Source organism: Doryrhamphus excisus, unplaced genomic scaffold (genome assembly GCF_037039965.1).
Source record: "Doryrhamphus excisus strain RoL-2023G ecotype Guam unplaced genomic scaffold, RoL_Dexc_Guam_v1.1 HiC_scaffold_24, whole genome shotgun sequence".
NCBI classification, from domain to species: Eukaryota; Metazoa; Chordata; class Actinopteri; order Syngnathiformes; family Syngnathidae; genus Doryrhamphus; species Doryrhamphus excisus.
In genome coordinates, this window is record NW_027621862.1 from 1,259,528 (window position 1) to 1,280,339 (window position 20,812).

At 43.1% G+C, this 20,812-nt stretch overlaps 1 protein-coding gene across 1 annotated transcript in view; it reads left to right on the plus strand.

Moving 5' to 3' along the window:
* Nucleotides 1–2,342: 2,342 nt before the first annotated feature.
* Nucleotides 2,343–20,812, plus strand: part of LOC131109867 (calcium-activated potassium channel subunit alpha-1a-like) — an 84,378-nt gene continuing 65,908 nt past the window's right edge. The window contains exons 1-21 of the mRNA XM_078788735.1: nucleotides 2,343–2,871; nucleotides 7,111–7,182; nucleotides 8,233–8,401; nucleotides 8,619–8,762; nucleotides 10,503–10,686; nucleotides 10,820–11,076; nucleotides 11,136–11,448; nucleotides 12,687–12,917; nucleotides 14,338–14,522; nucleotides 14,603–14,728; nucleotides 15,625–15,757; nucleotides 15,826–15,950; nucleotides 16,018–16,193; nucleotides 16,300–16,403; nucleotides 16,916–17,008; nucleotides 17,917–18,780; nucleotides 19,651–19,774; nucleotides 19,922–20,060; nucleotides 20,166–20,281; nucleotides 20,358–20,441; nucleotides 20,630–20,741. Coding sequence (XP_078644861.1) covers nucleotides 2,736–2,871; nucleotides 7,111–7,182; nucleotides 8,233–8,401; nucleotides 8,619–8,762; nucleotides 10,503–10,686; nucleotides 10,820–11,076; nucleotides 11,136–11,448; nucleotides 12,687–12,917; nucleotides 14,338–14,522; nucleotides 14,603–14,728; nucleotides 15,625–15,757; nucleotides 15,826–15,950; nucleotides 16,018–16,193; nucleotides 16,300–16,403; nucleotides 16,916–17,008; nucleotides 17,917–18,780; nucleotides 19,651–19,774; nucleotides 19,922–20,060; nucleotides 20,166–20,281; nucleotides 20,358–20,441; nucleotides 20,630–20,741 — 3,887 coding nt within the window. The 5' untranslated portion in view covers nucleotides 2,343–2,735. The remainder of the gene's footprint in view (nucleotides 2,872–7,110; nucleotides 7,183–8,232; nucleotides 8,402–8,618; nucleotides 8,763–10,502; nucleotides 10,687–10,819; nucleotides 11,077–11,135; nucleotides 11,449–12,686; nucleotides 12,918–14,337; nucleotides 14,523–14,602; nucleotides 14,729–15,624; nucleotides 15,758–15,825; nucleotides 15,951–16,017; nucleotides 16,194–16,299; nucleotides 16,404–16,915; nucleotides 17,009–17,916; nucleotides 18,781–19,650; nucleotides 19,775–19,921; nucleotides 20,061–20,165; nucleotides 20,282–20,357; nucleotides 20,442–20,629; nucleotides 20,742–20,812) is intronic.

A 20,812-nucleotide genomic window follows, 5' to 3' on the forward strand; every position in this document is an offset into this window, starting at 1 on the left:
CTGTTAGTCATTTCAATTAAAATGAAACCACACTTTACGTCATATCTTCCCAGTGTTATTTTTATTTAAAGCAAGTATTCAAATGCGTGAGTATGCCCATGCTGCTCTCCATGCTGCTTCAAGGTGCGATTAATGTGCCTTACATAAGGGATCCGTGTGTGTGTGTGTGTGTGTGTGTGTTCTCAGGGGGGTCCTTTGGATGAAATGGTTGAGGACAGCAAGTGCAGTCCTCGAGGCTATAAATAGTGTCCATATTGGACGCATGGATGTCCTTAAATCTTCTCTATTGGGGCGGGGAGACCAGTGACTCCACTCAGCTCCCCTTCACTAGCTCTCATCCATTAATCAAAAAGGAAAAGGGTGGTGCTGAATATTTGATGTTAATATTTGGGAGAGGTTTGGGGTGATATGGCCCTCGGATATAAATAGGTCATAAGTAACTTGAATGGGGAGATATCTTTATTTGTATTATTATTGCTTTAGAGACATAACACAACTGGATAGTTAGCATGAAGGCCACACGGCTAGGAGACCCGAGTTCAATTCCACCATCTCTGTGTGGAGTTTGCATGTTCTCCCTGTGCATGCGTGTTTTTTTTTTTTCGGGTACTCCGGTTTCCTCCCACATTCCAAAAACATGCTAGGTTAATTAGCGACTCCAAATTGTCCATAGGTATGAATGTGAGTGTGAATGGTTGTTTGTCTATATGTGCCCTGTGATTGGCTGGCCACCAGTCCAGGGTGTACCAAGACAGCTGGGATAGGCTCCAGCACCCCCGCGACCCTCGTGAGGATCAGCGGTAGAAAATAAATGAATGAATGTATATTATGTATATATGTAATTATACTTTTCTTAAAAGTAATGTTGTAATTTCATCTCGTTTTTGTAGAAGCAACCTTGTGTATCGTCTGGTGACGCCACAAGAACCGCATGGGGGGCATAATCCAGCTTTACTTACCCCCATATGTGCAATTAAGCACATCATGAGCAACACGATAAATGATGACGCGGCAAAGCAAAGAAAGAAGAATTAACCTGCTCAAGCTTGCGGTTGTTCATCCTTTCATATTTGACACCCAGTAGAGTCAAACCTGCCCGTCCTGTTTTTTTTTTTTTTTTTTTTTTGATTTGACAGCACAATATACTCCAGTGTCGCTTTCACCACTTAAAGATGGCAGCGTGAGATTTACCGTTTTAATGGCTTGGTGACACCCACTTTGGAGTTACATGGCGCTTGTGTGAGGGAATTTGCATTCCAAATAGTTTTTTTTTTTTTCTTCTTCTCGTGAGTCAGATGGGTTTTCCCTGTGGGGTGGAAGAAAAAAGTAGTTACATAAGCGTTTGTATTGTTCAAGCTGCTTTAGTGTATAGAAACAGTATGTTCTATATTTAAGCTTGTAGCTCTAAATCCGGGATGGAAAATTGAAAGGACAAGTTTATAAAACATGCAACCCTACCAGGGGCTTTGTCCCCCTGGTAGGGTCCCCCAAGGCAAACAGGTCCTAGGTGACGAGCCAGACCGAGAGTGATTCAGAAGACCCTTATGAAGAACAGTCATGGCCCAGGAGAGGAGGGTCTTGCAGGCGAGCGCCTGGTGGTCAAGCCTTCACCCGTGGGGCCCGGCCTGGAGAAGCCACATGGGATCTCCCCATAGACCCACCACCTGCGGGGGCAAGCATAAAGGTCCGGTGCAATTCCTCTTGACTGTGCATACAAACCATGTCCATAAAAGTGAACAGAATCAACAAAGGGAAACCCTGGTGGAGTCCAGACCTCACTGGGAACAAAATACGGGCCGGAATACTCCCTGCAGGATTCCTCGAGTCATCAGCTTCTCAAGGATCCAGTTGATCAGAAGAAAAACCACACTGCCTCTCCTGAATCCAAGATTCAACCATCCGATGGATCCTCCTCTCCAGAACCACTGAACAGACCTGACCAGGAAGGTAGTAGGAACCCCCAGGGACCGCCAAATCCACAGGTACCACCCGTAAAATAGTGTGCATGTATGGGTTTTCATAGGGGCCACAATTGGTTATATATTTGTCAGCAGCACATTCTAAGTTTTTTAATTTTACATTTTACTTTAAAATGGGGCAAATTAAGCAAAAACGGTGAAACATTGACACACATCACATAACATAAAACATAAAGCTTTTCCCTTTTAATCTATAGTAGAACTTTTTTAGCCTTTTTTTTATACAACTAAAAATATATAAGCAATAAAACATGAATAGAATTCCATGCTAAAATATTTATGCTGTGTTATTAAAGTTTGCGTTCGTCTGCCAGGTGCGTCCAAACATGAAGCCCCGCCCACTTCTACCCCCCCCCCCCCCAAAAAAAAAAACATGAGCGCTATGTCTCTTTCGGAGACACGAAGGGACACTTTCGAAGACATTTTTTTTACACTTTTAAACATGTCCCAACTACTCCAGTCCACGTCGGAACCGTCTTGAGTACCAAGACTAGACCGGTGCTTTAGAACGCCTTCCCTCCCCACCGCCACCGCCACCACCACCGCCACACCACCGGGAGGGACGCAGCGGTTCGTGGGGAAAAATGTGTTGTCATGTCGGGCAGCAGCAAACATGGCTACCCCGCCGTCTACCGGGCCGCTCCGCTTGACAACCAAACCGGTCGCTTCTCGTCCGAGTAGCTTGGAAAGTCCCTCGCGGTAAAACAACCGACTTTAACCGAGGAGGGCAAGGCGGACGGAGGGCTTGACGCCGCCATGGAGCCGCAGCACAGGGAGCTGCTGGAGAAGTGTCACCAGAACTTGGCCGAGTCCGTCACCGACGCCGAGCAGCTTGTGGAGGTCCTGTCCCACGGAGGCACCCTCAGCCCCGCGGAGCGTCTCGAGCTAGCCGGTAAGACGAAAACTTGCATTTAATCCGCGATGACAATGTTCTTTTACATGAAAGTGGAAGTTTTGCTAATGCTAATCGGTTCGTATAACTATTAGCATCTACAGTAGTAAACAATAGACTTTACTTTGTTGAATCCAACTTTATTTCATGTATATACAAACAACAATTATAATCCTGCTAACTCGCTAGCACTTATTGGGGGGTGTCCATCAGCCTCTACCGATTGGGACATGTTATGACAGTCATGTGACACTAAAGCCCATCTTGCTTGTTTTAAATGCACCGAAAATACAATCCAACCATGAACCAAATCAATGCTGGCCTGAAGTTCTGTGTAAGGTCGAAGGGTCAACGCTGAGACAGTGCCTTTCTAAAAAGCACTATTGTGTACATATACACCTGGTTCTGTCAATAAAATAAAGCAATAGCCAACATAATACATAAAAAAATTAATACAAGATGGACTATCTCTTTTAGAAAAAAATCATCACCAAAACCAACACAAAATAGACCCCGCCTCTGTTAATTCCGTTCCAACAAAAATAAAACCCATGCAGCAATAAAACAATAAAGAAAATGTATCAAGTCCCTGTAAGCAAAATTGCACTTAACATATAGCAAACACTGTTTATATTTACTTTGCCGACCGAACTCCTCAGTAAGCATTGACTTTCAGGATAAAGTCTCCCCCGCATCTTGAGTGCCATCCCCCCCCCCCATTTGCACAAACCGGACAGGATGAGGTGCACATTCAAGGCCTACGACGATAATAAATAAAGTTCCAAAAACATGCATGTTAGGTTAATTGTCAAGTCTAAATTGTCCATAGGTTTGAATGTCAGTGTTTGTCTATATGTGCCCTGTGATTGGCTGGCGACCAGTCCAGAGTGTACCCGGCCTATCACCCAAAGTCAGCTGGGATAGGTTCCATCATACCATACCATCATACCCATCATATTTTCATCTTGTTGTTTTCCATCATCCCAATCTTGTGTCAATCTGAGTGTCTCTTGATATCCCAATTAGCTATACTAGCATCGTTTTTTTGCAGAAGGCACTTAAAAACTGCATGCAGAGTCCTCGTATTAAGATCTTTGACTAGCAGTTAGTTTCTAAAAGCAGCAGAGCACTCCTGTCATATGGAAGATCTTTGGCTAGCATTAACATAGGCAGAGCTCCAGGCTGCTGACCTCCATGACGTGGTGGCTGTAAACACAGGCTGCAGTGTTATTGCAATAGGTTCTACATAAAAGCACACCAATCACAGGATCTTTGTGTTGCGCTGCGTTGATATTTTACACAAAATAAGAATAGTAGTAAAGCAGGAAGTCAAAGTTTCTCACTTTTTAATATATGCATCATCCTTGCATCATTTTTTTAAAAGCAATATTTTGCTTCTTCTCGTCTAAAGTGAGCTGATAGCGACGGCTTCATTATGCATTCATTCCCCTGGTAATATTTATAGGAGTACTGGCGTGCACCGCAGCCGCTCATCCGGGCTTTTTCCCACCAATTTTTCGCTGCATTTCACAATCGGGCAGCGTATCTAAAACGCCTGCAGTGATGCACTTTAAAGAGCGTTGTACACTAATGTGTGACTTTTAGTAGTAGTCGTTGTCGTCTCCGTCAGTGGGGCGGAGCCGCCGTCGAGTACCGGGCGGACAGGTTCCTCCAGTGTGTGGAGGATAACAGTAGCACCACGATTATACAGTATAGATGTCTATATATACACGTGCATGTCTGTAAAATAAATAACCAGTCATAGAAAAGGTGGAGGTCATTCTATAGCTGCTGATGACAAGAACACTATCATTGTATATTTACTCTGCGCTTCTTAAATAAACAAAATATGCTATATTATTTATTCTCTTATGTGCTGCAGGGCATGGCTGCAGGGACTCTTTGTTGCCTCGTGTTAACACAGAAATATGACGAGGGTGTGTATCACAGTTCACTGCAATGCCGCATGGAGTGGAAACTGCTACTGTAGATCAACAACATGCATTTTGTTGGGAAAAAAAAGTGTCAGTTAAAACCTGGTTTGTGGAGGCAAAAAAAAGCAATCATGGACAAACCACACAAACCCACCCCCAGTGTTTCTGCCATTAAGATTCAGGCATGAATCACTGAGAAACTCTAAGGCAGGGGTCTCAAACTCACTTGGGGGCCACTGGAGCTAGGGTCTGGGTGAGACTGGGCCACATCAGGTTTTCCAAAAAAAACACATTTATTAAAAACAAAAAAATTGTTGGTGGGTAGACAAATTATTTTTTTCAGTTGAAAATGAACAAAGCATTATTAGAGCCCTGTAGACATGACAAAACACGACTATAGTCACATTTATACTCTTTATTTACAACATATTGCGCAACTGCAGGGTCTTGAGACACATGCTAACTCGCAAACTAGAACGCTAGCGACCTAAACGGTAGCCTTCAAGTTATTTCCTTTAAACTTAAATAGCCAAAAACTTACCACTTCCACACGGATAGAGAGGATAACTATTAACAGTTATTTAACCTTTAACATGAACATGAATCAAACGTAATAATTTTTTCTGGGTACATGATACCATACAGCATCCATATCAAACTTGCGCGGGCCGCACTAACATTTGGCCCGCGGGCCGCGTGTTTGAGACCCCTGCTCTCAGGGAAACGTCGAGAAACATGCATATTGGTTAAAGTTGTTTTTGCCACAAACGCATTCAGGTGTCCTGAAACTGAAATTGTCGTACAGACCAGCGAAACCGCTGCTTTCTGAAAATATCAGCACCTCGTCCCCCGTCACAAGACCACTAGTGACAAGCTGACAAAATATCCAAATACCATAAATTCCGGTGTGTAAGCCGCTACCTTTTTCTTGAACTTTTAAACACTGCGACTTATAGATCGGTGCGGCTAATCTATTGCTAAATTCCAATCGTCTCCTTTACTTCAGAACTACTACAAATTGTTGAAATACTAGTGAGGAAACGGTAACTCTTTCTTTGGCAGGAGCCAATCACGAGCTGTCGGTGCAGTCAACCCATTGGAAATTGCAGGAGGTCATTATATATACCAGTGTAACAACATACCATTTTGACGCACACGCTCTCATCTTACTGAGAACAACACAATATTAATCACACAGCAACTTAACACTCCAAAAGTGTACCTCAGAAATATACAAACATGTACCAATATCAAGTTTAAAAAAAAAACAAAACACTGGAATTTGGTATGAGTCACCTCTGTCAACATTGTCCTGTTATTTTTTGTTTCATACGCCCTCACTTACAAATTAAGGAAAATGTCTAAAAAACAGACGTGAAAGTAATTCCTGGATTCACACCAAAATTTAGTGGGTTTTTCCTTAGCCTGCAATGTTCAGGGGGAATTATTATGCTTTTTGACCTATAAAGGTTGTTAGAACGTTGTATTATTGCGTTAAACTATGTCAAAGTTTTGGATAACGAGGTTTGCGCTTTTGGAATTGAACCCTGGGAGGGGTTTAGGATGGCTCTGAACGCTCGGTTTCATTGATTCTTTTCTACCACCAGCTCACTGTGACGTCTTAGTGAGCCGGAATTCCTTATATGGGCGTTCCCGGGTATAAGCTCCAGGTTTGCCCTTCCCCTTGCTCGGCTGTTTGTTGAAGATTTCACAGTGTTAGCACAAAGCTAGCGCTAATGGCTTCCAGGAAATATTTGCCAAATGCTAGCAGGTGAGACGCTCCGTGTATGCACACGCTATAATACTTACATATAACCGCCTACTTACATAAAATAAACACAGCTAGGACACTTCTAGTTAAAAAAAAAACAGTTGCCGACAATAAATGGCCCCCAGGCCACACTTTGGACACCCTGGTCCTACAATGAAGATTGGATTCCCCCAGCTCACTTGACAAGATGACACCAACATCTCCCTGTGTTTGTCCCCAACTGTCGGCCGTAAAAGAAGGGGCTTTCAGACAGTGGTGGCGGTGGGGGGGGGGGGGCTTGTCAGAGAAGATAAAAGGCTGCGGCCTCTTTGGGGGCCCCGGCCAGTTGCTTTTCAAGCATCCCCTCCTTGCCCAAGCGATAATTACCAAACACTGTGCCGTCATCCCGATGCGGGAAAGTCCCGCCTTATTATTCCTGCAGCGAGTCTTTTGTCGTCGTTGTTGGCCTTTTGCTTCTGAATGTAACCCAAGATACTCCGTCCTGATGACAGTGGAGTTGAATTTCATGGCTTGTTTTTTTTTTATATCCCCTAGCAGGTTCCACATACAGCGTCTTGTCCACCATGCCGTCTGACTCGGAGAGCAGCAGCTCTCTCAGCAGTGCAGGTGGGTGTGATGGGAAGATTTCTTACTTCCAGATAGCCTGTCTATCAAGTGGTACGATCAATGCAATAAAACAACAAACCATGCACAATAGCAGTTCTTGGAATAGTGAGTCTCACTATTGCAAGAATGCTGGTACATTTTGGTATACTTTAGTAAGGGCACCTTTTGACTACACATTGCGTACCAATCAAAAATAAAATTACAGTACTGGTGTGTATCCTGATGATGATTTGTCATAATTCGCAACTTTGTCTGAAATGAATTTATTTACTGTATTGACAGGACAGGATTATATATATTTGTATGTACAAATGCGCAAAATAAGATGAAAAATAAATAAATCAAGAATAAAGAAAATCAATCAGTAATAAATAAATAAATATAATAATAATAATAAAACGGCAAATAATAAAAACTTAAGAAACCACATATAGTTGGTGGGTAGACAAATGATTTTTTCATATTAAAATGAACAAAGCATTATTAGAGCCCTGTAGACATGACAAAACACGACTATAGTCACATTTATACTTTTTTTTATTTACAACATATTGCGCAACTGCAGGGTCTTGAGACACATGCTAACTCGCAAACTAGAGCGCTAGCCACCTAAACGGTAGACTTCAAGTTATTTCCTTTCAACTTAAATAGCCAAAAACTTACCACTTCCACACGGATAGGGAGGATAACTATTAAGTTATTTAACCTTTAACATGAACATGAATCAAACTTAATAATTTTTTCTGGGTACATGATACCATACAGCATCCATATCAAACATTAAACTTTCATATCAAGGCAGGGGCCTCAAACTGGTGTCCTGCGGGCCACATTTGGCCCGCGGGCCGCGTGTTTGAGACCCCTGCTTTACACTGTTGGCTAATTATGGCCCCCAAGCCGCACTTTGGGCACCCATGCTCTGACTGGTCCATAGATGTGAGTGAGAATGCTTGTTTGTTTTTAAGTGCTCTGTGACTGACAGGGTGCACCCCGCCTCTCCCCATAAGACAGGTCTCTAAAAAGGTCCGCCCTGTTGCTTATTCATCGCAGGTACGCCCACCCCTGCCTCCTCCCCGCCGCTGACCCACATGGACAGCAACCGGGCGCACGACAAGATGGACACCATGCTGTTCCAGCTACGTCACGTGACCCAGGAGAGGGATGAGCTGCGTAAGCGTCTGGCACTCTCCTCGCCTGGCAGCACCTTTGACGACTGCAGGTGCAATTACCGTCTCATCCACTCCCAGTTTAGCGGAACGTGACATTGCCTTGTTTTTCCACTGACTCTTATCAGACGACGACGTTGCTTTAAATTTTAATGCCCGCAATGTTAGCGGGATGTTTATCTCCCGTGTGGCGTCTTGATGCATCACCGTCAGCGGGACCCACCTTTCTCTCGGTCTGTGTATGTATTTATGCGTGTGTGTGATTCGCAGGCCCAACTCAAAAGCGGGCCACGACTACGAGCGCCTGAAGCTGCAGTGCATGACGGCCATGGCCGACCTGCAGTCCCTGCAGAACCAGCATAGCACCACCCTGAAGAGGTGCGAGGAAGCGGTGAAGAAAGCAGATTTCTACCAGTGAGTGCACAACAACTCGTGGGGTGTCAGGCATGGGGTCTAGGGGGATAAGGGGGTCTACATTTTTAAACAGGCAGCACTTTAGCATTGCTCAGCCCGCGGCGGCGGCGGGGGGGGGGGGGGGGGTTTAGTGCCGAGTTCAGCTTCAACTCTTGACACATTCAAAGCAGATTGCATGGAACAGATTTTTATTTTGGTGACAATAATGGGGATGAACTTGTCATAGTGGCCGGCAAGCTGGCGCTCTAAGCGCCCCCGCCCCGCCCCCAAGAAAAGAATCCCCCCATCAACTTAATTTCATATTTGTGATAGTGGTTTTCAGGACCCACTCGAGTTCCCGCGAGTAATTGTGAACACTCTTTTATTACGTCATTGTGACCTCTATACATCAACAGCAGTACAGGTCCAACATCATATACTGTATGAATCTAAAACTCACATGTTCATCCTTGTGCGATGCATTCAGGGACACTCCGAACATCACAAACACAAATACCGCTTTATAATGTGTGTAAATAAAAAAAGAAAGGTAAAGAAAACTACAAAGTGGGTATTCTGAAAAACCATCTCTTCAATAAAAACGGTAAAAATGGGCATATTTCAGACATAAATCATAATCATGGTTTAGTTACATTATGATTAATCTGATTAATCAAATTCTATCTGCTTTCACCAGGGTTCAATTCCACCCTCTGTGTGGAGTTTGCATGTTCTCCCCGTGCATGCGTGGGGTTTTTCCGGGTACTCCGTTTTCCTCCCACATTCCCAAAACATGCTAGGTTAATTAGCGACTCCAAATTGTTCATAGGTATGAATGTGAGTGTGAATGGTTGTTTGTCTATATGTGCCGTGGGATTGGCTGACCCCGATTCTCGCTCCAAGACAGTTGGGATAGGCTCCAGCACCCCCGCGACCCCCGTGAGGAAAAGCGGTAGAAAATGAATGAATATCTATTGTGATGTCACATGAGTTGCAGGATCAGCCATTTTATTTGTCAAATGTCAGATGATTCAAATCAGCTAATTCACACTGTTGCACGTCGTTATCTTAATCATAAGCGCTTTAGCATTTTCATCGCCAACTCTACCAAAATGAGCGAGAAACGCCCTACAAAACATACCCTGGGTTTTCCTTTCAAACCCAACATCAACAATTTAGACGTAAACACCCGGCACACCAACTTTATACTCTGTAATTATCGGAGTGCTGTATCTGCGCCACAAATGGACCATTTGTTGCCACAGTGAGAACAAGCCGGAATCCTGCCTGTTTTATTATTATTTTTATTTTTTTTGGCCAGACCATCTCCAAAGTCAACCAACATCTGTCTGCGACGCAAACACACAGATGAAGGATTATTGCCGTGCTTAAGCTCTCTCATTCTGGGACGAGTTTGCACATCGGATAAAGTCATTGTTTATTGTCGTCTACTTCACGCTGAACATCACCGCGCGGTTGTTTTTGAAATTGTTATTTCCGACAATACAAGACGCACGTTTTGTCAGCACGGTTTTTGCACAGTGGCGTTGCATAAGCGTCTTTACTGCCAACACAAAAGTAATTAGCACTGTGACTGTAATGGAGAACAGCTGGCCTTCTGACAGAATCAACCACATCGGCTATTTTGAGTCCTGAGAAAACAATCCTGTGTTTTAACTTCGTGCTGCCTCACTTTTTCTTCTCGACTTCAGTTTGGGTACGAATCCATAAAGTGCAATAACGCTGATGTTAACATTTTAGCACGCTGCACAGCCGCTTGGCCGGCGAGCATGGCCAGCTGAAGGAGGAACTGGAGGCGTTGAGGCTGGATAACGTGCAGCTGGTCCGGGAGCACAACCATGCCAAGCAGGCCTGCGAGGAACTGAGGAGGCTGCATGACGACGACCGGAGAGAGGTGGCCGACATGAGGATGCTGCACCAACAGGTACGCACCCATCACAGCAACCAGCAGGGGGTGCAATCTCACCAAATCCAGACATTTTTCTGACTTTCATCTCAAAATGAAATTTTTTTTTCCTTATATTGCAACCATTTAAGTGAGTGTCTGTAATTCACAGGTGATGAAAGAAGGTTCCACCGATGCCCTCAACAAGCTGTACGACTCAGCTGTGGACAAACTGGAGGCGGTCAGGAGCGACTACGACGGCCTGAGGAAGCTCTACAACGAGAAAACAGCCAGCCACAACGCCGACCTGAGCCGCCTGGACCACTTGGAGGAGGAGAACCACCATCTCCAGAAACAGCTGGACATGCTGATGAAGCAGAGGGACGCCGCCATCCACTACCAGCAGCAGTACTCATCGTCCATACGAAGGTGAGGCAGCACAACATCAAGAACAAAATAAGTTAGTTACGCGTCCCCGTCTGGTCCAGATTCGACAACACCCAGCAAGAGCTCTCCAAGGCCGCCGCCCAGAACCTGGAGCTGCAGCGGGAGATGGAGCGCCTGCAGTCGGAGGCCACGCGATTCAAGACCCAACAACTCAAAGCGGCCAAAGAGTGCGACAAGTACAAGGAGGAGCGGGACTCGGTCATCAACGAGTACCGGCTCATCATGAGCGAGCGTGACCAGGTGATCAAGGAGGTGGAGAGGCTGCAGACCGGACTGGAGGTGGCCGAGGCCAAGCTGAAGAACACGTCCTCGGAAAGACGGGTGGCCAACGAGGAGCTGGAAGCTCTCAGACAGGTAACGGGAGTGACAGAAGAATAGTGAATAATGGAGGCATAGGAATAACATTTGGGCATATGCAGGAAATGCTAATCCAAATTAGCATTGTTTAGCCTTGGCGGAGGTCTCATTCATTCATTCATTTTCTACCGCTTTTTCCTCACGAGGGTCGCGGGGGGTGCTGGAGCCTATCCCAGCTGTCTTGGGGCGAGAGGTGGGGTACACCCCGGACTGGTCGCCAGCCAATCACAGGGCACATATAGACAAACAACCATTCACACTCACATTCATACCTATGGAGAAAAACCTAGCATGTTTTTGGAATGTTTTTATCACAATAAATTGTGATAAAATAAAAGAGCATCTGACAAATTATAGCAAAAATCATGTATGTACATTGAAAACAAAATGAGGCTTAACATCGACCCTTGTGGTACCCCCGTGGAAACCTTGACCCAGTTACAGTATGTGGACGCATTGTGATCTACCGAAAAAAAATAATTACATAACATCTTTTATGAAAATGTACTCCTGGAAAAAAAACAAAAAACTTAATGGATGGTGGCCAGCCAATCACAGGACACATATAGACAAACAACCATTCACACTCACATTCATACCTATGGACAATTTGGAGTGGCTAATTAACCTAGCATGTTTTTGGAATGTGGGAGGAAACCGGAGTACCCGGAGAAAACCCACGCATGCACGCAATCCACACAGAGATGGCCGAGGGTGGAATTGAACCCTGGTCTTCTAGCTGTGAGGTCTGCGTGCTAACCACTCGACCGCCGCGCCGCCTGTCTCAGTGTTGTATTGCAGTATAAATACTGTATACGTATTAATATATGTTTTTTACATGTGCACCCTTCTTTGCACCATTCAGCCTTGTGGGATACATTGTGGTTGTCTACAATCGTGCATTTCCTGTTTCTTTTTGGTTTTGTATGCTAATTCTCATGTATTATACATGTTTGCAGTAATTACTTAAATAATGTAACTTTTATAATAACTTTTTATAATAATAATAATTTAACTTTTATCCAACAATTTTTGGATGCCAGGCGGGATACGTTGTGGCTGTCTGCAACCATTCATTTCTCGTTTTTTTCATTTTGATGGCTGCTTAGAAAATGTGGTCAACCTTGATGGGGAAAAAAAAATGAGGAATAATGTAGATTCCATCTTTCAAAAGGATGTAACGTCTGCGTTGATGTGCACGCCAAAATAAAAGTCCACTTCTTGTGCCGTGCCAGGAGCTGGCCTCATCCCTCATGGACAGAGACCGGGCCATCTGCGAGAAGAACGAGCTGCTGGAGAAGTACTGCCACGAGGTGAAGGACAAAGCCGAGGCCCAGAAGGAGCTGAGCCAGGCCTGCAAGGACATCAAGACGGTGCGTGAGGAGCGTGACGTGGCCCGCAAAGAGAGGACCGAGGCCATCATCCAGCGGGACCAGCTGCTCCGGGAGTATTATCAAGCCAGACAGGTAGCCCAGACAGACGGGAGATTTATTATTATTATTATTATTATTTACAAATGAAGGGATTGATTTATTACGAGGACAATAATCCTTTCATCCCATCTCATATAATAGTCATAAATGTTTCATTTTTCTAAGCTGCTGGCACGGTTCCGCACATTATGTTCACATTCTTGTATTACAAACGATCAGCGATTAATTCGGAAAAGCTAAATCCATTCTCAATAGGAGTCAGTTTAGCCATGAGCGTAATTACTGCTCTCCCTAACGCTGTGTTTATTTTCTGTTTAGAGGGAAAGCGCTGAGAGATTTGTCTGTAATTACACTACAGCTGACCCACTTGCAACTGCGGCAAATCACCCAAAACAACCGTTTCACGTTAAGTTTTGTAGGACGAGGACCGAGACACTCGTTTCCCTTCCGATATCGGCAGCGACTGCTTTTAGGGAATAATACAACAGAAGCGTTACATTTGACAATACATGGTTATTGTAATTTCTGCTAGGTTACACTCTGAAATGGGCTCACTCCATTCATGCTGTTGTTCTATGGAACAAACGTCACAGGGTGCTGAAACCTTATAGTTAGAGGCCTGGTGCCAACAAGACATTTTATTTTTTTTTAAGAATATTGTCACATTTTAATCTCACTAGATATTGTGACACACATACAAATTTAATAAAATATAATAAAAATAATAACATTAAAAATAGCAGCATTAGGGAGACAAAAATATAATTTTTTTTAATAACATTAAAAATAGTACAAAGGTGTAATATAATAAGAAAACTGTTGCTATACTAAAAACAATATTAAGATTTTTTTTTAGCATTTTTTAAACAAAATTAAAACTGAAAAAAAATAAATAAAAAAATTACTGATTAATTTTGGACATCCCTGCAATATACTTTTTTTTGGTCATTTTTTCAACTAATTCCTAGGTTCCCAAAGTGGGGATTGCCATAAGGGGTACGTGAATTTAAATTGTATTTAAAAATACAACAACAAAAAAAAACAGCATTACTACATTAGAACAGTTGAACACTGACATTTACGTAATGCCATCTAATGCCTCATACGAACAATCACACAGCCAACAGGCAGTGCAGTACAAAAGAAAGGCTACGCTACAACATAAAGTTATTCGTTGTTCTGTGTGCATTAGATGAACAAATAGGCACTTTTGATGATGTGCATTAAAAGTGTTAAATATTGAAGATTTTTCAAAATCATTCATATTGAGCGAGAGAATGGTCTTATGTGGTGCTGTGGACTATGTTAGAAATTACTAAATATAGTTTCTCCTCCATGTTAATGGGAGTGAATTGTGCAAGTGGAAATATGTGATTTATGCACATCATTGTAACAAATAAATCCATCACCGTTAGCAAAAGTCTCTGGTTCCAGTGAGCTGTTTCTCTTCCAGAAACAAGACTCGGCCACTCTGGACATGGAGAGAGCCAACAAGGAGATTGAGATGCTGAGGAAGCAGTATGAGGCCATCAGCCAGGAGCTGAAGGAGGCTTTGCAGGAGGCGGAGGTGGCCAAGTGTCGACGGGATTGGGCCTTCCAGGAGAGGGATAAGATAGTGGCCGAGAGGGAAAGCGTACGGTGAGGATGCAGAAGAAACTACACTTCATTCATATTAATAAATGTATTTATATTTAGTCATCTTTTTATCTACTCACCAGTACGTTGTGTGACAACCTGAGGCGGGAGAGGGACAGGGCTGTGAGCGACCTGGCAGACGTGCTGAGGAACCTGGATGACACCAGGAAGCAGAAGAACGATGCCGCGCGTGAGCTCAAGGAGCTGAAGTGAGTCGTTCGGAATTACGTCTCAGGACCGTACTCGACTTGTGAAGTAGGGATGTCCAACTGGTAGTCCGTGGACAGCATGTGACCGGACAGTGACTAATATTTTTGCAGTAGAGCTCTCCTCTCACATAGAGGATCTTTGACCAGACTTTTTTTTACAGTAGGTCCTCAAAAACAACAGACTTCTACTGTCATGTAGAGGATCTTGGACTACATTTTTTGCAGTAGATCCTAATAAACTTATAAACTGTTGTTGTCATAGGATCTTTGACTTGTGGTTTTATTTTTTTTGCATTAGTTTCTTGAAAACAGCAAAGCTCTCTGGTCATATAGAGAATCTTGGATCAGTATTTTTGCAATTGGTCCTTAAAAACAGCAAACCCCTGTCATAAAGAGGATTTTTAACTTGTTTTTTTTGCATGTATTTTCTTAAACAACAGAGCTCTCCTGTTGCCTAGATGATCTTTGACTATTTTTATTTTTTTTGCGTTTGTTTCTTTAAAAAAAGAACCACGCTGCTGTCACATTGAAGATCTTTGACTACTGATTTGCAGTAGTTCCTTAAAAACAGCAAACTACTTCATAAAGGATTTGGTCTCACATGTTTGCATGGAGGCTGCATGGCGGGGGAGTGGTTAGCGTGCAGGCCTCACAGCTAGAAGACCCGAGTTCAATTCCACCCTTGGCCATCTCTGTGTGGAGTTTGCATGTTCTCCCCGTGCATGCGGTATGAATGTGAGTGTGAATGGTTGTTTGACTATATGTGCCCTGTGATTGGCTGGCCACCAGTCCAGCGTGTACCCCGCCTCTTGCCTGTAGTCATTTTGCAAACACTATCCTCCACATAATAAACTGCAAAGAAACCGTACTCAATGTTGTTTTTCTGTCTCCCGCAGGGAAAAGATGGAGGACCAGTTGGAAAAGGAGGCACGGTTTCGTCATCTGATGGCTCACAGCTCGCACGATTCCGCCATCGATATGGACTCGGTTGAATGGGAGACGGAAGTTGTGGAGTTTGAGAAGCGCAGAGTGAGTCGGCGATGAACTGAATTCTTATTATTTGCGCTTGTGTTCAATGAACTTTCTTTGATTTCAAGGACATGGATTTGAAAGCACTTGGCTTTGATATTGCGGAGGGGTTAAATGATCCGTATTTACCCGGAGACTGCGGCGTGTTCGTCAGTAAGGTGGACAAAGGAAGTCTGGCAGAGGGACGATTGAGGTAAATTTAAATTTAAATATCCATCCAGTCTTGAATCGGACGTGTTGATTCGTATGCCGCCGTGCAGGGTGAACGACTGGCTGCTGAAGATCAACAATGTGGACCTGGCCAATAAGGACAGGAAGCAGGCCATCAAGGCGGTGCTGAGCGGAGAAGGCGTCATCAATATGGTGGTCCGCAGGAGGAAATCTACGGGAGGACGCGTCATCACGCCGGTACAGATAAACCTGGCTGGACACAAAGGTAAAACCACTGTTAGTAAGGTCCAAATACGCCTTAAATCTACAATAAAATATGTCTGCTATTGAAGTTACAACTGAAAAGACTTTTAACGACATTCTGCTTTCAGAATGCGGCATCGGCGTGGAGAGCGGAGTGTTTGTCGCCTCGCTGGCGCCCGGCAGTCCAGCCGTCAGAGACAATGCTCTCACAGTCGGGGACAGGCTGATAGCTGTTAGTATGCAACTGGGAGGGACATTTCTGGGAACTGTAAAGGTCATTTTGTGCCCCCTGCTGGTCAATGTGATGTACAGCTGTGCAAACTCAGCTGTGTGCAAAATCAAAACCTTCTCTTAAGATGAAATACAAATGATATATATTGTCAAATTAATATTTAAGAAATGAACATTATTATTTTTATAAAGTGAGATTTAGTATTGGATCTTATTAGATTATGCATGAGGACCAAAATATGTACTATATTTTGGGCAAATTCTACATCAGAGAATACTGCATTTTTTTTTACCCTTAAAGGGATAGTAAGCCAAGTTCTGGTCATATTTTGGTGATGGTTACTTGGTGGGATCACTTCTCAAAACAATATTGGTTCAAAAGAGTAATTTGCATCACAAAAATGCGTCCTGTTTACATGCACGCATGAAGATCGATGAGCGATTGAAAGGTCTGATTTTTCATGTATTTTTTTTATTATATAAATATTTCTAATGTTTTTTTTCATATTTCAGATTAATGGCATCTCGCTAGACAACAAGTCGCTCCCCGAATGTGAAGCTCTTCTGAGGACCTGCCGCGAGTCCCTCTGCGTCTCTCTCGCCAAGGTGATGACTTCTAAGAAATACTAGCATGCTCCAGTACAGTACAGTGCAGTAGTTTCTGAATAAACAGCAAAGCGCTCCTGTCACATAGAGGATCTTTGACGAGCGTTTTTGCAGCCATTGTTCTTTAAAAACGTATGAAAGATCTATGACTAGTGATTTTGCAGTAAGATTTTTTTTATGCTAATTTATGCTAATTTTTTTGGCCCTTCGTATTGAGTTGTGGACTCCTATAGAGCAGCTACACAGAAAGCTTTCTAGGTCTTCCAGAATCTGCACCTTTTCTAGCTGTATTTCTTTTGATTTTCAAAACTGTCTTTTTAATTTATTCCCACCACGGCCATCTTTGGGTACACACCCTCCGCAGTGATTGGTGCCACTCAGCTTGTACAGCTAGTACCCGGGCACGCCCATATAAGGGAGTCTGAATGAAATTTGGCATAGTTTAGCACGAGAATACAACATTCTTACAACATTTGTAGGTCAGAAAATATGAAAAATCATAATAGGCCCCCTTCAAACTCACGTTTTTGCAGTAGTTCCTTAAACACAGCATATCGCTCCTGTCTTAAGGACGGGTCTTACGCTGGTGTTTTTGCATTTCTGTCACATACAAGATCTTTGACTTGTGTTTTTTCACGACTTTTAAACAAGCAGAGCATCCATGCCAATAGAACTTTGACTTGTGTTTTTGAAGTAGTTCCCTAAAAACAGAATATATGGTCTTTGACGGGCATCTTTGCAGCAGAACGCTCTTGTCTTAAACAGGATCTTTTGCAGTACTTCCTTAAAACAGCAGCATCCTTTGTCACATAGATGATCTATGATTGTTTTTGCAGTAGTTCCTTAAAAAACAGCTGAGCACTCCTGTCATATAGAAGATCTCTGACTTTTCCTCAAATTCTTGACAGTTCCTGCCACAGAGTTGCTCAGGCCAGAGTTTGTTTGAAAGCGTGAGGGACTCGGCCCCCCGTCTCCAGCCCTGCGATGTGCACGCCAGAAACTGCCACAACTCCAAGCACACGTGCTCCAAGCACAACTGCTCCACGCAGACCGACGGCTGCACCTGTGAGGAAGCGTGCCGCGACCCGAGCAACCCGGACGGCGGTGGTTGCGTTCGCCAGCACAAACCCTTTTCCGAAGATTCCCTGCACTCCCGCAGTCCCTCTGAACCCCTGGCGGAGTTGTGCTACAGGAGGCAGAACTCCCACCATTGCCCCTTCTCCTTCACTCCTGTTCTACCAGGCTGTGCTCCTCCTTCGGGGAAGGCTGGCGGAGGCACGTGGCCCAAAGTCATCGCCGGAGCGTCCATGCCGGAGTGTGCACAGCTCTCCATCTACAAGAGAACCAAACAAAGGAAGTCCATCTTTGACACGAACACCTTCAGGAGGCCGGATGGGCCCCCAAAACTGGACTACATGTCACTATCCCAACTATCCAAACACTCACCGCAGGGCTCATTAGTGGAATCTACACAAGCTCCGCCCACCCCGCCGGCCAGAAGCGACTCGTTCCGTTTCAAACATTCCCAGCAGAACAGCTCTGTGTCCGAGTCCACTCTCCGGGAATCTCCGACAAGAGGAAGCAGTCCGGTCATGGAGGGAGAAGCCGGGCAGACGCTCTATTACGTCGCTCCTCCCCAAAGAGAAGGCAAGATGCAAATGGAGGAGGACAGGGCTCCACACAGGGAGCCCGAAAAGAGGAGGTACCGGCCCAAATCTGCTCCGGCACGGGGACGGAATGTGACCCCTTTACACATTCCCGTTCCAATGCAGGTACGAGGCTAGAGTCCACAGCCAAACATACACATACAGTATAATTAATATAATATTATTAAATATTTCATATTAAATCATAATATTTCTAACGTATGTTTAATATTGCTACTGGATATTCATTTATTAAATTGAATACAGCTCAATAAATAATGATAATAATATTATTAATTATAATAATTATTATTAATAATAATGAAATAAATAAATTCAAATTAAATAAAATTTAAAAAATACTGTAAAATACTAATTTCAAATAAAAATTAAATAATACAATAAAATATTATAAAAATAATACTGGGTATTAATTTATTAAATTGAATACAGCTCAATAAATAATGATAATAATAATATTATTAATTATAATAATTAATATTATAATGCAATAATATAATATAATAATAAATATAATATAGTATAATAATAAAATTATTATAATAATTAATAATAATAGTAATTATAATTAATGAAATAAATGCAAATTAAATAAAATTTAAAAAATACTGTAAAATACTAATTTCAAATAAAATCAAATACAATAAAATATAAAAATAATACTGGATATTAATTTATTAAATTGAATACAGCTCAATAAATAATGACAATAATAATAATAAATCATTAATTATAATAATAATAATTATTATTAATAATAAAATAAATAAATGCTAATTAAATGAAATTAAATAAATACTGTAAAATACTAATTTCAAATAAAAATTAAATACAAATATAAAAATGAATTTAAAATAAATATAGTTAATATTTTTGTAATAGTTTTAGTATTCTGCTGCCCATCTGTTATTTTAATTATGTTTGACTGTGAGTAACTTCTATCAGTGTGCATTTGACTTTTTTTCTTTCGTACAGGTTCAAAGTTTCTCGAATGACGAGCACTCGCCAGAGCCGATGGACCTGCTACGCTTCTCCCCGATGAGAAATAATCGGTACAGCATGCACTTTGCGCCACCCAGCTACAACAGCGTCGTGGCACGTAAGTCACCAGGACGTCTCCGGCTTTTTTCCAGTACCCGACAAAAGACTGGAGACACTTTGTCATCCAATATCATGTAAAACTATCCCCACACTTTTCAATGGAACTGCATATTATAGTCATTTGTTTTGGTTTGCTCCTTTAAAGATGCAGCACAGCGAGGTTTAACTCCATGCTCGGCCAAGACGGCTGTGATAAGGAACCCGGTCTACACCACCTGGAGCCACGAGACCAGCAACTGTCCCCCATCGCCCACCTCAAATAAGCACATGTATTCACATGCGAGGTGTGTAGTTTCTAGCCCAGATTCATCATATTTACCCTCAATTAATTTTTAATCGTTTCTACAGAAGGTAAATGCACCAACGCTCCAACCTCACTCTGCTTTTAGTCCTCAGCATCAAGGTCGGCACAGTGTGGACCTCAACTACAAGCTGACTGGGGATGCTGCCGAGAGCAACTCCAGCCAGGCGCCGCACAACACACACTCCCTCCCCTCCAGACTGGGTATATATAATAGACGCTAAAATGACATTTTTTTTTCTGTTCCATTTTTCAGTAATTGGTAATTTCTGTGTTTTAGGCTCCCTGAGTGCGTTGCAGTTCAAGGCCGAGCGCATCAAGATTACGCCAATTTGTTACCCGGGCTCCACTGGATCTGACCTAGGTACTGAATGTGTTTACTAAGGTTGGGCATCAAGTCTCCAGCATCAATTGGAACCGGGATTGACATCAAATGTTTTTATTCCTAGTTCCGACCTCACAATAAGTTATTTTCGGACATGTTGATGTACAATGTAACTTTATTAAACATATTCAAAATGAACTAAACCACTACCAAACCCCCACCTCCAGGCTCCCGCTGTCTTTCCGAGTGCAGCTCCCCGACGACACCTCCCAAGTCCCCCGTCACCCTGGATACGTCCTCCTTCGCCAGCAGCCAATCCACAAACTCCATCTCCACCCAGCTCAGGATATCCGTCAGCCCTGCTCCAGTTGGTGACGGCCGGAAGGATGGGTAAGGATGGGTATGGATGG